The sequence below is a fragment of the Peromyscus eremicus genome, chromosome X (genome assembly GCF_949786415.1).
Source record: "Peromyscus eremicus chromosome X, PerEre_H2_v1, whole genome shotgun sequence".
NCBI lineage: Eukaryota > Metazoa > Chordata > Mammalia > Rodentia > Cricetidae > Peromyscus > Peromyscus eremicus.
The window spans coordinates 75,762,547-75,778,760 of NC_081439.1; the positions used below are offsets into that span (position 1 = coordinate 75,762,547).

Here is a 16,214-nt window from a genome sequence, read left to right on the forward strand (position 1 = left end):
AAATTCAAAATTGTTATGGTAACAGTATATTTCTGTATTCATTCTCTTTTTTTTTTTTTTTTTTTTTTTTGGTTTTTCGAGACAGGGTTTCTCTATGTGGCTTTGCGCCTTTCCTGGAACTCACTCGGTAGCCCAGGCTGGCCTCGAACTCACAAAGATTCACCTGGCTCTGCCTCCCGAGTGCTGGGATTAAAGGCGTGCGCCACCACCGCCCGGCTCTGTATTCATTCTTAATATTTATACATGTTCCAGATGCATCTATATACTGTTCATATTCTGATTTTTTTGTTCTGGTAACTTTAATCTGTCCTTGATCATTATTTACATTTTAACCTCTATCCTAATTACTAGTCATGATAATATTAATGTCATTATTGCTATTAATTTAAAATATATATTATTATAATAAAAGTATCATTTATATTTTTTCTATATGTAAGTACTTTAAGCATTGATATTTATATACAGTTGCTCATTTTCCATATACATATGGAATAGATTATACTTTAATATCTAGCATGAACTAACATTCACATGAGAATATTCAACATCTGGTTACATTTTCATGCAATATCACAAAGCTCATTGAAATTCAATGTGAATTTTCTTGGCAACCCATATGTGATTGTGAATAGAGCTATTTTTCGAAAATTTGAGCAGCTATGTTTCAGAAAATGTAAAATCCAAGCAATTAATATTAAAATATTAGACATTCATTCCACTTAAATAATAAATAGAAATTCAAAGCCAAAAATTGAAAAATGATTTATAAAATATTAGTGATAGATTAGAGCCAGGCAGATAGCTAGAAAGTGCTAGAAAGTAGATAACATCATTTTAATATATAAAAACAAACCTAAAATTATAGTCAAGTAAATGTTTAATGTTTATATATGAAGACTACAATGTAAGAATTATGGAAGTGCTTTAGAAAAGGCCTGAACCGAGCCAGGCAGTGGTGGCACATACCTTTAATCCCAGCCCTCGGGAGGCAGAGGCAGGCAGATCTCTGTGAGTTTGAAGCCAGCCTAAACTACAGAGCAAGTTCCAGGACAGGCTCCAAGGCTATATGGAGAAACTCTGTCTCGAAAAATCAAAGGAAAAAAAGAAAAGGCCTGAACCTACCTGATACTTCAATTAATCATTTATGTGGAAAGATTCACATACCCATCATACACACACACACACACATACACACACACACACACTCTCTCTCTCTCTCTCCCACAGTGGTGCCTTTGCATTGATAAACAACAACATTTGTTGTGAAATTTCAAATTTATTTGATGGTCCATATTTCTTTGGATGTAACAAGATTTATGTTAAGTCAGTACTAAAAACTCCCGATAGACATTTAACTTTTTAATATAGACTTTTTTTGTTTGTTATATTGTAGGGTTTTGAAATATTTGCCAATAACTGTACTAAATTTGTGTGTACCAATACTTTATTCTTAGTGCCAGAGGGAATTATTAAAAAAAAAAGTTTCTGTGACCTTTTCAGTTACACGGATTAAAGCCAAATGAGTATTTGAAAATGGTGATAAATTAGAAAATAAATAAACCATTAATTGAACAGTGTAAATAGGTTATACCTAGAAAGAAGTGCACATTAGGTTTTATTTTATAGCATACTATAACATTTTACTTTTTGAGTGTATTTAGAAATCCTGTATGTCACACATGACTCATTTATTTTGAGGATACCAAAATCAAAGGCAATCTTTTTATATCTTTTTGGTAAAAGGATTGTGTGGAGACAGTTTTGTATCTAAATTTGATATACATTTTCAACTTTACTTGGGATAGAGGACTTTTTCTACCCCAAAGTCTCGTTATGTATATATGTCCATATACATCATATACATACATATATACACATATGCACACACACATATGTTAATGGTATTTGATGTTTAATGACATTTTAATACAGAACTATCATAACATCCTAAGTTTCAGGTAATGGAAAATTACCATTTTTTTTCAGCTTTTCACTTCATATTGAGACAAATCAGCAATTCCATGAATCTGCCTTCTCCAATTGTTTTTAAAGTTTGAAAGGTAAGGTGGTGCTTTTGTAAATGTACCAACAAAGATACATTTCAAACTGGAATAGAATAAATGTAAGGTAAAAAGAGACATCAAACACCATTTAAAATACATTTTTGGTATTGTAATGCTAAAAAACATTTCTACATGAAGAAATATTGGGAAAAACAGTAATAATTTCTGGTTGAGTGGTTCAAACATGGTAATGTTTTAAAAAATTAAAATATAACTGTATGTCTGCAGTGGATAGCCCTTTATATAGCCATAATATACTTATACTCAACCATTTTCATAATTGCACAGTATTCACTCTCTGAGATAGGATGTCTTGCTAGGAACAGTAAAGCACTTGAGGTAGCCTTTCCCCATCCTTTTTACATATATTACTTGTATGAACAGTAAATAGTCAAGAGTTGTTTCTCAAATATTTTTCACAGACAAATTATGCTTGAGGGTATGATTATATATATATATATATATATATATATATATATATATATATATATATATATATATAGCTAGGGATCAAACCTATTATGTCTAATAGGAAATCGTTCCTGTTATACGGATACGCTAATACTGAGCTTCACTTAGCTAAGTACATGTTTTGATTCTAGAAAATAAAGGAGATGATATTCAATATGTGTCCTTCTTGGACATTTCAAAATGACCTGCAAAAGGAATTTGTTGATTTTGTTTACTTTGTTTTTCTAATTTTATCCAGCATTTATTATATTTCCTGGTATAATGAAGAGCATCTTGTACATGTATTCTTACTGAAAATCATATTGTCTTAAAATTTAATTTTATAATATTCCTTGCTTACATTTTCAGCTTATTGACCTTTTTTTAATCATTCTTTTGTTGTGGGTTGCTCTTGGTGAATTTTTTTCCTTTTATAAATTTGGTCAGAATTTTAGACTTATGAATATTTCAATTTTCAATTTTTAAGGATTTTTTATTTTTTTTAATTTCCTGTTTTCTCTGCTTAGAATTTTTTGAGCTTTCACAGGGAGAGGGTTTAGATAATTTTAAACTTCCTTTAATCCTTTCTTTATACGCTGTCAATTTTACTATTTTGTAACTTCATCCAATTCTATAGATTTTTATTATTTCTTATTTACATATTGTACTCAGTATTTATTTCAAATCGGATTACCCAGCATCATAGTATTTATTTTCCTGATTATCTTACTTTTGATTTATTTAATTTCACTCTGAACAGAAAACTAATCTATGTAAAACACCTACCTTTCTAAATTCATGGAGAGGTGCTTGTGACCTATATCATGAATAATGTGGTAAATGTATTACCTGCTCTTGAAAAATGATTTATGGTGCTGTTTTTTGGGTATACAGCTCTGTATCAGTTTTATCCTTCATGACCCCCTCAACTATCTTATGAGCAGAAATTTCCATATGAAAACTCCCTTTCCTCTCTACCCTGCTCAGCATGGACTCAACACCAAATCTGTTTGCTCCCTTTTCAAGTGCCACTATCTCTAAGTAATTGATATTTTCCTTGAGAGATAATGTAGATTTACTCAAGAAAAGTGAAAAAAGACCTGGTGAGAATGGAGGGACTACAAGGGAGGAATCCTCATTAGTAGGCTGTTTGAATCACTTCCACTGGAGACCCCATTGCTCCTCAAAACAGTATAGGCTATTAGTATTTCAGTGCTGACTTTTGTCACCTAGTTGTTCTTCTGATTAGATCTGAGGCTTGCTCCACAGGAGGGAATTCCATGACCAGTACTATGGTGTTGATCAAAAGGCCATGGTTTTCGAGAGCATAGGCCCTAATATGGAACTCTCTATTGTTACTTTGCCAAAGGTTTTGTCAAGTTGCTTTCTAAGTATTATGTTTTTGCCTATAGACCTGGTTAGGGTTTCCATTACTGTGATGAGGCATTATGACCATGGCAACTCTTACAAAGGAAAACATTTCGTTGGGGCTAGCTTATAGTTTCAGAGGTTTAGTCCATTATCAACACGGTGCCACTCCCTATGGGCCTATGGGGGTCATTTTCTTTCAAAACACCACACCTGGGCTACTCCCAAACTTTATTAGAGATTTTAATCCTTTATCACTTGGTATCACTCCTCTTCTTTCCTTTTAGATATATTCTGCTATCCTTCCACCTAATTTTTTTATGTTAAGTTGTGAGATAGTAGGCTTTGACATGGCTTTTCATACCCTCTTCATACTGTGATTTCACCCATATACCTACACTTCTCCTTGCTTTAGCCTTTTCACTCGCAGTGTTCCACCTCACTACTTTCATTATACCTATAATCTACTATTGCACTTCTCTTAACCTGTCTCCTCCCCAGAAAGCCCCATTCTAGTCTTTTGGATTCTACATCTGCTGCAAGTGAAATACACAAAGATTTGAAGCTAAGATTCACATATGAGAGAGATAATAGGTATTTGTCTTTCTAGACCTGAGTTATCTCACTCAGGATAGTTTTTGTTCTAATTCCATCTATTTACCTGCAGTTTTCATGATTTAATTTTTCTTTATAGATGAGTAATTTTCCATTGTATGTAAGTGATACAATTTTCTTAGCCAAAAATCTATCAGTGGACATCTAGGTTGATTCCATCTCCTAGCTACTATGCATAAAGCAACATTTAACATGAATGTATCCCCATAGCAGGGTATTAGGCATATGAAGTACAATTTCTTCACTGTTTATTTTCTGTGCAAATGGAGTCAAAGTCCTTACCTGTGCCTATAAATTGGAAATTCCCAGATTTTTTTCCACTACCACTGTCAAAGGATTAGGTCTTATGTTGAATTCCTTGATCTATTTGGGTTGCATTTTGCACATGGTGAGAGATGAGAAATTAATTTCAGTTTTCGTATAATGAAATTCAGTTTTTACAGCATCGTTTTTTGAAGAAGCTGTCATTTATTCAGTGAATATTTTTGGCATAATAATTGTAGGTATTGTAGTTGCATGGACTATTGTCTGTGTCCTCTATTCTATTCCATCAATCTAGATGTCTGTCTTTATTACAGTACTATGTTGTTTTATTCCTGAAGTTCCATAGTGTAACCTGAAATCAGGTATAATGATTTTTTCCCAAAGTATTCATTTTGTTCAAGATTGCTTTAGCTAATCATGATCTTCTCTGCTTTCATATAAATCTTTGGATTTTTTTTCTAAGTCTATGAAGCATAACATTGAGATTTTATTGGCGTCACATAGAAGCTGTAGGTAGCTTTTTGTTAAAATGGTCATTGTCACATTATTAGTTCTTCTAATCAAAGAACATACAATTTCTTTCCATCTAATGGTGTCTGTCTCATTTTTTTCTACAGGGTCTTAAATTTTTCATTGTAGAGATCTTTTGTTTCTGTGGTTAGTTTTATTACCAGGTATTTTTCCCTATGGTTATTGTAAATTGGGATTAATTCCCTGATTTCTTTTTCAATCTCTTTCTCATTGGCATATAGGAAAGCTACTGAATTTTATGTGTTAGTATTTTATCGTATTTGAATGTCTCTAATAGATACAGTTTTCTGGTGGAGGCTTTAATATAAATAACAAAATCATTTGCAAGTAGAGGCACCTTGACTTCTTATCTTCCTACTTATATATTTATAGGCCTTTTATTTGTTTACTGTTTGTGTCTTATTGCTCTCTATATAACTTCAAGCAATATATTGAATAGGAATAAAGAGAGTAGATGTCCCTTCTTTGTTCCTGATCTTAACAGAAACTCCTTCAGTTTTCTGCCAGTTAGTAATTGTGTAGTATGTGCTCTTTTTTATGTTGAGGTATGATCCCTCTACCCCTCAGCTCTCTGTTACTTTTATCATGAAAGATCTTTTTCAAAGGCATTTTCTCTATTGAAAGAAATGATCATTTCACTTATGTATTTCATGCAATTCATGTGATGCACAAAATTCATTGATTTGTGTATGTTGAATGATTTCTTTTTCTCAGAAATCAAACAAACTTTTTGTGATTAATGATCTTTTTGATATGAACTTCAATTTAATTTGTCAGTGTTTTAGAGAATGTTTATCAGGGGTATCAGTCTGTTATTTTCCTTATCCATTTTATGACTGTCTGGTTTTGGAATCGGGGTTGTGCTGCCTTCACTAAAAGATTATTAAAAGCCTTGTTTCCATTGCTATTTGTTAGAATAATTTGAGTTGTCAGGTGTTAATTCTTCATCTAATTTTTGGTAGAATTCTGCAGTACATCCATCTGATTCTGGGTTCTTTAAAGTTGGGAGGCTATATTACCACTTCAATCATATTGCTGGTTATGGAGCATCTTTTTTCATTTTATCTTGATTTAAGTTTGTTATGTTTATGCATCTAAAATTTTATCCATATCTTTCAGATTTCCCAATTTCATGTATTGTAGCTTTTTAAATTATGACAGAGTTGTAGAATTACCTTTGTTTATGATATAATGTCTCACTTTTTGTTTCTAAGTTAATTAATTTGGGTATTCTATCTTTGAGTTAATTTGACTAAAGCTTTATCAGTTGTGGTTTTTTAAATCAAATTCGTACAAACTTAAATACATGGAAAAAGGGACTCTTTAACTGAGAAAATACTTCTATAGGATTGATCTGTGGGCAAGACTGTGGAGGCTCAGTCTTGGTTAATGAATGATGGGGGGCGGCAGGTCAGCATGGATAGTGCCAGCTCTGTGCTGGTAATTCTGAGTTGTATGAAGGTGGAAGCTTCAGTTACAGCAGAAGCTCTAGGACTGAAATGGTCCTGAGCAGAAGTTGAGGATTAGCAGCCCTTGGCAGTGGTAGTGTCCTAATGGAGAGCCCAGGATAGGTTATTCTTGAGGGTCCTGTATAGATACAGTGGAGCATTTTGGAGATGCCAGTACAATGGGATACCCACCAAGGGTGGCAGCAAATGTGGGAGTGGAGTCAGCCTGACCCTAAGAGACAAGCTCTGTGTGCTGTGGATGGCAGAGCCAGAGAAGTGGAGCTTCACAAGTCCTCTGGAGACCAGAAGATCATGAATGAATACCACATGTACAATTCCTAGCTTTATACACCGTTGGACACTGGTTCTGCTTTAATTTGACTGTAATTGTGTCTTGATTCTTCCCTGTTGGAGTACGGAAACATTTAACTTGCATTTTTATTTCACAGGAGCTCAAAGTTGACACACTTTGGAGTTTTAAAGAGATTTGTGGGGTTTAAAGGCATTTGTGATGTTTTAAAAAGGCTGAGCTTTTCAAGCTTTTTTAAAAAAATTTAAAGACTGTGTGACTTATCCGGGCGGCAGTGGTACACGCCTTTACTCCCAGCACTTGGAGGGCAGAGCCAGGCAGATCTCTGTGAGTTCGAGGCCAGCCTGGTCTACAGAGCAAGATCCAGGACAGGCACCAAAACTACACAAAGAAACCCTGTCTCGAAAAAAAGAAAGAAAGAAAGAAAGAAAGAAAGAAAGAAAGAAAGAAAGAAAGAAAGAAAGAAAGAAAGAAAGAAAAGACTGTATGACTTTTTAACAATTGGTGTGTGTTTTATAGTCTTGTATTGATATAGATATGAGATCTTGGAGGTAAACAGGAGAGGGAAATTATACTTTCATATTGATGTAATTTTATGTCAAGTACATGATAAGCCAATTGTGCTTGTTGGATTTTTTTTAACTTGACACAAACCTACACATATATGGAAAGAGAAAAATTAATACAAAATGGAGAAAATGCCCCTGTAAGATTGGTGTAAGATAAGCCTTTGCATCATTTTCTTGATTAATGATTGATATGGGTGACTCAGCCATGGTAGGTACTTGTGGGTAGGTGGCTCTTTGGCAGGTGGTTCTGAGATTTTATAGAAAGGTTGAATAAGCCATGAGGGCAAGCCAGTAACTCATCTTTTTCCATTGCTTCTGCTTCAGTTTGTGACTCCTGATTCCTGCCTTTATTTTTCTCATTGATGAATTATGACTAGAGAGTTGTAAGATAAAATATATACTTTCCACCAAAAGTTTCATTTGATCATGGTGTTTTATTATGGTATTAGAAAAGTTAGTGAGACAAATTGGTACTAGGATCTTCATAAGATATTGCTGTGATATCCTGACCATGCATTGGGGAGAATTATGGAAAGATTTTGGAACTCGGACCCCCAAAAAGACATTGAGGGCTCAAGGCTTACAGAGCTTTCCATAGAACTTAGGCAACAATGCCAGAGCAATGAGAATGATGGAGTCCTGGTCTGTGAAGCTTCAGACGGAAGTTTGAGAGTCCCTTGAAGACTCTATTGGAGCCATCTGATATTTTGAATTAAGAATCTGTGGTTCTTGTCAACTGTGCCTGGAGAATTGACTGTGGTTATCAAGAAACTAAAACCACTAAAGTAAAATCTTTGCTTTGCTTGGACAATTGCTACTGGTCTTAGGTTGCTAAAGAATAAGCCATGCATAAAAAGAGACCAGCATCATTGAAGTCAAATAATCTGGGAAGTGTTTCATTATGATCACTGCAGAGAAGCTATAGCACTGAGGGAGCTAAAGGTCTACATTGCCTGGGATGCAAACTAGGTAAAGTACAAGAGTCTCCCAGGAAGCAGAGCCTTTTATGTAGGGATGAAGGAGTTGTCTAGAGCAGCTGAGGCTTAACAACATGTGGAACCAAGAGATGCCATTGGTGAAGGTGCAGCCTTTGTTGCGGTAGAGGCCAAATGATTTAAGTGGTCATAGAGAAAAGCTGAGACTTGGCATAATGTAGCATGGGTAGTGTTTCTGTGCAGAGACCATGTGAGGTTGATGTTGATGGTTCAGTTCAGTTGCAGTGGAGACCCAAACATTTGTGAGATGCCAGTACCATATCATATCCATCAAGGACAGCAACAGGTGTTGAGTAGAGTCAGCCTGATTCTAGGAAACAAGCTCAGTATGCAGTGGATGGGAGAGCTTGAGAGATGGAGCTGCACAAGTACTTTGGAGACCACAAGACTGTAAGTGCATTGCAGATGTATGTATGATTATTAGCTATTTATGCTGTTGGACTATGATTTTGATTTGATTTGATTGTGAACATGTCTTATTTCTTCTCGATTGGAGTAAGAAAGTTTTTAACTTGTATGTTAATTTCCCAGGAACCCAAAGTTGGCAGATTTGGGAGTTTTAGAGAAACTTTGGAGTTTTAGATAGACATTGGAGTGTTTGAGATATTTGAGGTTTTCAGATGGATTTTGGATATTTTAAAGAAGCTAAACTTTTAAAATGTTTGAATTTTCAAAGACTGACATTTTAACCATTTGCTTTTATTTTAATTGTGATATTGATATTAATTTCAAAACATGGAGATAAACAGGAAAATTATATCTTAATATTGATGTTTATGCATCAAATCTACAAGGGGTCATCTGTGCCTGTTGAGTTTTTTCAACTTCTCACAAACCTAGATATAAATGAGAAGAGAAGAGTTAATTAAAAAAATAGGAAAAATATTGTTCCCATAAGATTGGCCTGAAGACCTGTGGGTCATTTTTTTTAGTTAATGATGGATATAGGAGGGCCCAAGCTCACTGTAGGAAGCTGTTGTTCAAGCGGTCCTGAGTCTTGTAAGAAAAGCATAGGAAGCCACGAGTAGCAAGCCAGTAATTAGTGTTCCTTCTTGGCTTATCAATTACTGAGACTAATGGTTCCTGACTTGACTTCCTGAATTGGCTTCATTCAGTGATGACTGTGAAGTAATCATTATAAGATAAAACAAAGCCTTTCCTCTCCAAGTTTCATTCCCTCATGGTGTTTTTATCACAATAGAAAGTTTACTTGGACATCCATCTTGGTTTTTTTTTTTCAAAAAATCAACTACTTTTATTGATTCTTTGTAGTTTTATTTATGTCTATTTTATTAATTTCAGACCCGATTTTGATAATATCTTTTTATCTACTGCATTTGGACTATGATTTGTTCCTGGTTTTCCAAGACTTTTGAGTGTATTATTCAGATATTAATTTTAGATGTCTCAAATGTTCTTCAGATTTCCTCTTAGGACTGCCTTCACTGTGTTTCATAGATGTTTTTATGCTGTTTTTAATTTTTATTCAAGTAAAGGAATTTTTAATTTCATTATTTATTTCTTTCCAAAGCAAATCATGACTCAGTAGTTTGTTGTTTCATCTCCATGAATTTATAAGCTTTCTGTAGTTTATATTGCTCTTGATATCCAGTTTTATTCTTCAGTGATCAGATAGGAAGGGGGATGTTATTCCAATTTTTCTATGTTTTCAAGACTTTCTCTTTGTTCTATTACATAATTTATTCAGAGGAAATTCCAATGATTGATTTGTATTGTTTTGTGTTTGGTGGAATTGTTCTTAGATAACTGTTACACCCATTTGGGTTTATGGTGCCATTTAACTTCATGTTTTTTGTTTAGTTTTTATCCAAATTATTGGTCCACTGGTCAGGGGGTTAATAATGTCATGCACTATCACTCTATTGGAGTTAGTCTATGATTTTACATTTAATAGTGTGCTTTTTTATGAAATTGAGTGTACCTGTGTTTGGTGTGTGCATGTTTTGAATTGTCATATCTTCTTGGTGAAGTGTTCCTTTTATGGATCTGAAAGGACTTGACCTTCCTTTTCTGATTATTTTTCATTTGAGTATACTTTATCATATGTTAGACGAATTATACCTACTTGTCTCTTAGTTCAATTACCTTAGAATACCCTTTTCCATCCCTTTTACACTAAGGTTGTATCTATCATTGATAGTAAAGTATGTTCAGAAAAAGATGAAAAAATATTTTTAAATCTGTTCTTCTAATTGCTATATTTTTTATTGTACAACTGACACTACTAATATTCAGTTATTATTGAAAGATGTGTTCATTTCTGTCATTTTGTTAATTGTGTGGTGTTTTCTTAGACCTCTTGGTTAACTGTACTAGTATTGGTTATTTCCTATGACTTCTTAGATATGCTTCCCCTTTTCTTCATGCTAAAGTATTCCTGCTGGTGTTCTCTGAAGAATTGTTTAGGATTTTCTTGTTTTTGCTTTTTAACTAAGATTCGCAAACTTGGAATTTGTTGGTTGTGTGGGAGTGTGGGTCTGAGGTTGATGGCCTGAAGTCCCTTACCTGTCTGTGTTGAGAGCTGAGCAGACCTCTTCTTGCAGTTCTGTCTTTAAAGTTTCAGGATGAAAATTCCAAATGATTATATTTATCAGTTATCACATGTGAATAATGTGCAGTTTGATTCTTTAAAAGTATAGTGACATTGCGTTCCAGGACTTATCCTAAATCTATTTGTTTAATGTAGCATTCTATGTATATATTCTGAAGGATTTTTCTATGTATGTGTGCAAATGTCTCCATCAAATATTAACAATGTATAACCTCCGTTAGTTGTTAAATGTGGTTTTAAGTATAGAGAAGACATAATGTTATAAGCTTATAAAAATTTTATTTTATAATTTACTCATATGTGTTTATTCTAGTACATTACTGTATTTTGACAACATTTAGTATTCTGTTGTAGAAGTCTAAAGATATCAGAAATATGTAAGTTTCTACTAATGGTCATATAGGTACTCTGAAGTTTTTTGTCAGTATGATTAATTCTAGTATGAGCATTGTGTTAAATGTTTATTGATACATGTAGGTATGTGTTTCTCCTAGACAATTAACAGTAGTTGATAGGGATATATCCAAGGGATAGAATGCTTGTGTGGCATGCACAAGGCCTGGTACTCGATTGCTACCAGTGTAAAAGGAAAAAGAAAAGAAATAAATAATGCTAAGGGAAAGGGTATAAATAATTTATTATATAATTATAAATTACTCGAAAATGTGATGCTTCCAGCTGAGAGTTACATTATCAAAACTACAGTCCCATACATACCTGCCCATTCCTGTTCAAGAGTTGAACTACTGAGCAGTGTAGTCTCCAAATTTTCAAAATCAACAATGACCAAAGTCCTGTAATTAAGAGTAAGCATTGCACTAGTCAGCACTTGATACGGTTAAGTGTTTTACTATTTGCTCATGTTATGGAGAATGTAATATTATAGATAATCACTTGTACTTTCCTAAATATTAGAGAATCTGAGTTATTTTTCATTAATTGGCAGTAACATTTCTCACCTATTTTCTGACTGTGATATGTCTTATTAATTTTATATTCCATATATAATCTTGCAAATTTTCATGATTTGATTATCTTTTTATGTTATCCAATATTTACATAGGTATTTTATCAGTAGTTGTAATACAACACAAGTGCTAGTAGGCAATAATGAATAAGCCAACTTTTGATACAGAGGTGAGAGAGAAAGTTGTAAATAGTTATAGACTTCATGTCCCTTAAAGACAATAATATTAATGATAAGTAAAAAAGCAATGAAATAAGCACAAAGTATTAATCAGCCAGAGATGCCTTCTTTGGAGAAGACATTTGAGTTGTTATCTGAATGATGATACCAAGAAACTGGAGGAAGCCCTTGAAAATATTCCGGTATAGGGACAGCATGTGCTAAAGTCTAGAATTACAAATGTATATACAACAGTCAAATTTTTTATACTTTAGCATCAATAAACTTCAAAATGATGAGAAGGTAAAGATTTAAAATTCAACAGAATGTAGGATGTATTGTACTATTTCTATGAAATTTCTATCACATGTATTTATTCTGCAGTACCAAATGTTGATTGGAAATCACATCTGAAAAACATGTAATTTTCTAAACTCTTTTTAAGTGGAAAATAGAAGACTGACTGTTCTCAACTAAGATTATGTTGCCTAGTTGTGATAGAAGAAATAAAGTTTGCCTCTGAGTAATGGTCATGTGCATGTGATGGTGGAAATGCTGTAAAACTGAGTTGTATTATTTGTCCAGAATTTTGAATTTCCTAATATCTGTGGATTGCAGACATGAAATACGTGAATTTCTAAGTTTTTCTTCAAGTGAACTATTAAAAAAAAATAGCAGACCCTGGTAAATACAGCATTCTTTTTCATTTCATGTCAAAACATCATTTGGGGTTTGAAGCAGGAGGCTGATACTGACATTCTGTAGATGTAGTCTGACTTTTCTCATATGCATCAATTTATTGATAAGGATTATACTTTCTTAATATATTAGTAAAATTGATTTCCAACCAATTAGCACTGTAAATTACCTAGAAGAAGGTAAGCAACCTTCTCATTTTTAGTACTATTAAAATTACCCTTTCCTTGATGGTAATTACTATTGCATTCTGACTCCCGCAGCTCAACATCTATTCAGGGAAAGTAGCTCCTATGAATGTAGTTTGATCCTGTAGGCTCAGTCCATCTTCTATTTTGCACTTAGAAAGAGAATAGAAAATTACATGTTTTATAGATGTGATTTCTTATCAACATTTGGCACTGTAGAATACAAGAAAATGCAGGGATTTGAAGAATAAATGTTATTTTACAACTGTCAAAGAATAATTAAAAGCTGATTTTCCTTTAGACAAAAGCTATCTGTTTCTTCACAGTCCTCACAATTTGAGACCATCTTTTGCTCACTTAAGAATAGGTCAGTAGGTAAAATATATTTTTTTGCCAAATTGCTACAGTATAACAATGTCATTTTATTATCTCAAGTCTGTAGATTATGTTGGAAACAACTTATGCATTTAAAGTGTTTGTTTTTCCCTTAGAATAATATGCAAAAAGTCAACTACAGAAGGTTCCACTATTGGCTACTAATGATTTATCTGCAATATATCTGGATTATAATTACTTGAAATTCAACAATGACATCAAACAAAACTTGCATTGTGCATCCGATCAGGAGTTTGCAAAAGGAACATCATGCTATGCCCTTAAATTCAAAATTAAATTTTTTATCAAATTGGAATTTGGAAAATGATATAATTATGAGGAACCCAGAAAATTGTGAATTAGCTCGAAAATGGTTTCTTTCAATGCAGAAAGGTGCAGTCAAAACTTCAGAAGTGGAATTTTCTGTTCCTTCTACTCTATATAAATCCCTTATCAGTTCCAAACAGCATTTGATTGATTCAATCATGAGAGAATGTGGAAGATTCAATATTTATTTTTCAAGAAACAAGTCAGGCCTTCAAAAAGTCATTATTAGAGGCCCTGAAGAAAATATTGAAAAGGTGAATAAAAAGTTTCTGCAACTATTGGAAGAAGAGAAAGCCAAGAGTTATTCTGTAGCTGTCCCTGTCAAGTCAAAATATCACCAGTTTCTCAAGAGTAAAAATGGTGGCAATCTTCCCAATATCTGTGTAAAACAGGGGGCACGTGCTATTTTCCCTACCCCTAAAAATAAGAATCAGGATTTGGTAACAATCATGGGGAAAGAGGAAGCTGTTAAAGAAGTACAAAAAGAACTAGATCTTTTGTTGAAAGACTTAGAGTGTGTGGTGGAGGATAGCATACTGATAAATCGTAAGTTTCACCATTATTTTGTCATGCGAAGGGACCAGCTTATACGAGAAATGACAGAAATTTATGCTGGTATGGTTATTGACTTTACTTATGAAGGAAAACAGAACATCAGAGTTACAATGAAAGGAGAAAAAGCTTGCGTTGAAGCAGCAAAGAAACACATTGAACAGATTTTTGAGCCCTTGGGTTCCCATGTCACAAAACAGTATGTTATTCCTCAGAAATTCTATACTTTTTTCATGGGACCAATGAGTTCCAAAGTCCATCAAATTGCTAAGGATTATAAAGTTCAACTCTCATTCCCAGACAAAGAAAAGCCAACTACGTATATACATCCAGTGGTTCAGGAAACTGGGAAAGACAAGAAGGGAAAGAACACTAAAGAACTTCCTTTTAGTAACCAAAGAAGATGTAAAACCATATTTGTCTCAGGTCAAATGGAAAATTGCAAAGCAGCCATGGAAGCTCTTGAGTATCTAATTCCTGTCACTGCTGAAGTCCGCGTGCCGTCTCACCTACATCCTTACATAATTGGGCACAAAGGAAGTGGGATAAAGAAGCTAATGAGTGAATTTGACGTTCATACTCAGGTATCACAACCTGGAGGCAATTCTAATATCATATCCATAATGGGTCTTGCTGCAAAGGTGGAGCAAGCCAAGGTTAAATTAGAAAAACAAATCAATGCTTTACAAACACAAATGGAAGATCGTGCACGAAGAAACTTTAAGCTATCATTTATTCTAGATCCAAAATACTACTGCAAGATCACTGGTCATAAGGGCTTGCTTATTGCTCAGATTTGCACAGAGCATGATGTCACTATCCATTTTCCAAAGAAAGGAAACCATGAGATACAAGACCAAATCGTAATTACAGGCTATAAAGAGAACACCTTAGCTGCTAAAGATGCAATAATGAGAATGTTGTATAAGATAGAAAAAACAGTTTCTAAGGAAATCCCACTAAACCACCAGGTTCGTGACAGTATTGTTGGATTTACTGGAAAAACTATCCAAAAAATCATGGAGCAATTCCAAGTAGACATCCGATTACCTCCAAAAGGATCCTGGAATCCCAACATTACTGTGATTGGACTCCCTGACAAAGTTCAGGAAGCAATTGACCATATACTCGAACTTGAAAAGTATTACCTTTCAACTGTCATAAAGTATGACTCTCAGCTTGATAATTTTAAGAACACCTGTCTTTACAAAATAACCATGGAATCATCTAAATGTTTTGGGAAAAGAGATGTTCCCCATAATGCAAAAGTCACCCCAAACTCCCCAAATGATGATTCTGAAGAATTCCCCAAATTGAAACAACAAACACCTCCCAAGACTCATCCTTGGAGACCATAACAAAAAAAATGATAAAAAAGAAATAAAAGAAATTTTCCAACCTACTTATCTGAAAGTACTTTGAAATAATTATTTCTAAATAATATAGCAATTGTATTGAAGGCACATTTTTGATTAAGAAATGTTTTATTCATTTTACATACCAACCACAGATCCCCCTCTCTTACCTCCTCTCACCCCGCAGCCTTCACTTCCCAACCCACCCCCATTCCCTCTTCCAACAAGATAAGGCCTCACATGGGGAGTCAGTTGAGGCAGGTCCAAGTCCCTCCCCCTGCATCAAGCCTGTGCAAGGGTGTCCCACAATAGGTAGTAGGCTCCAAAAAGCCAGCTCATGCACCAGGAATGGATCCTGATTCTACTGCCAGGGGGCCTCTAAAGCAAATTAAGCTATACAATTGTCT

The 16,214-nt window shown here is 34.0% G+C and overlaps 1 protein-coding gene across 3 annotated transcripts in view; it reads left to right on the forward strand.

Moving 5' to 3' along the window:
• LOC131898880 (vigilin-like) overlaps positions 1–15,845 on the forward strand; it is a 38,254-nt gene extending 22,409 nt beyond the window's left edge. For all 3 annotated transcript variants that reach the window (XM_059250150.1, XM_059250148.1, XM_059250149.1), the window contains exons 2-3: positions 1,990–2,063; positions 13,690–15,845. In XM_059250150.1, the coding sequence (XP_059106133.1) occupies positions 13,786–15,810 (2,025 nt within the window). In that variant the 5' untranslated portion in view covers positions 1,990–2,063; positions 13,690–13,785 and the 3' untranslated portion in view covers positions 15,811–15,845. The remainder of the gene's footprint in view (positions 1–1,989; positions 2,064–13,689) is intronic.
• Positions 15,846–16,214: the final 369 nt, after the last annotated feature.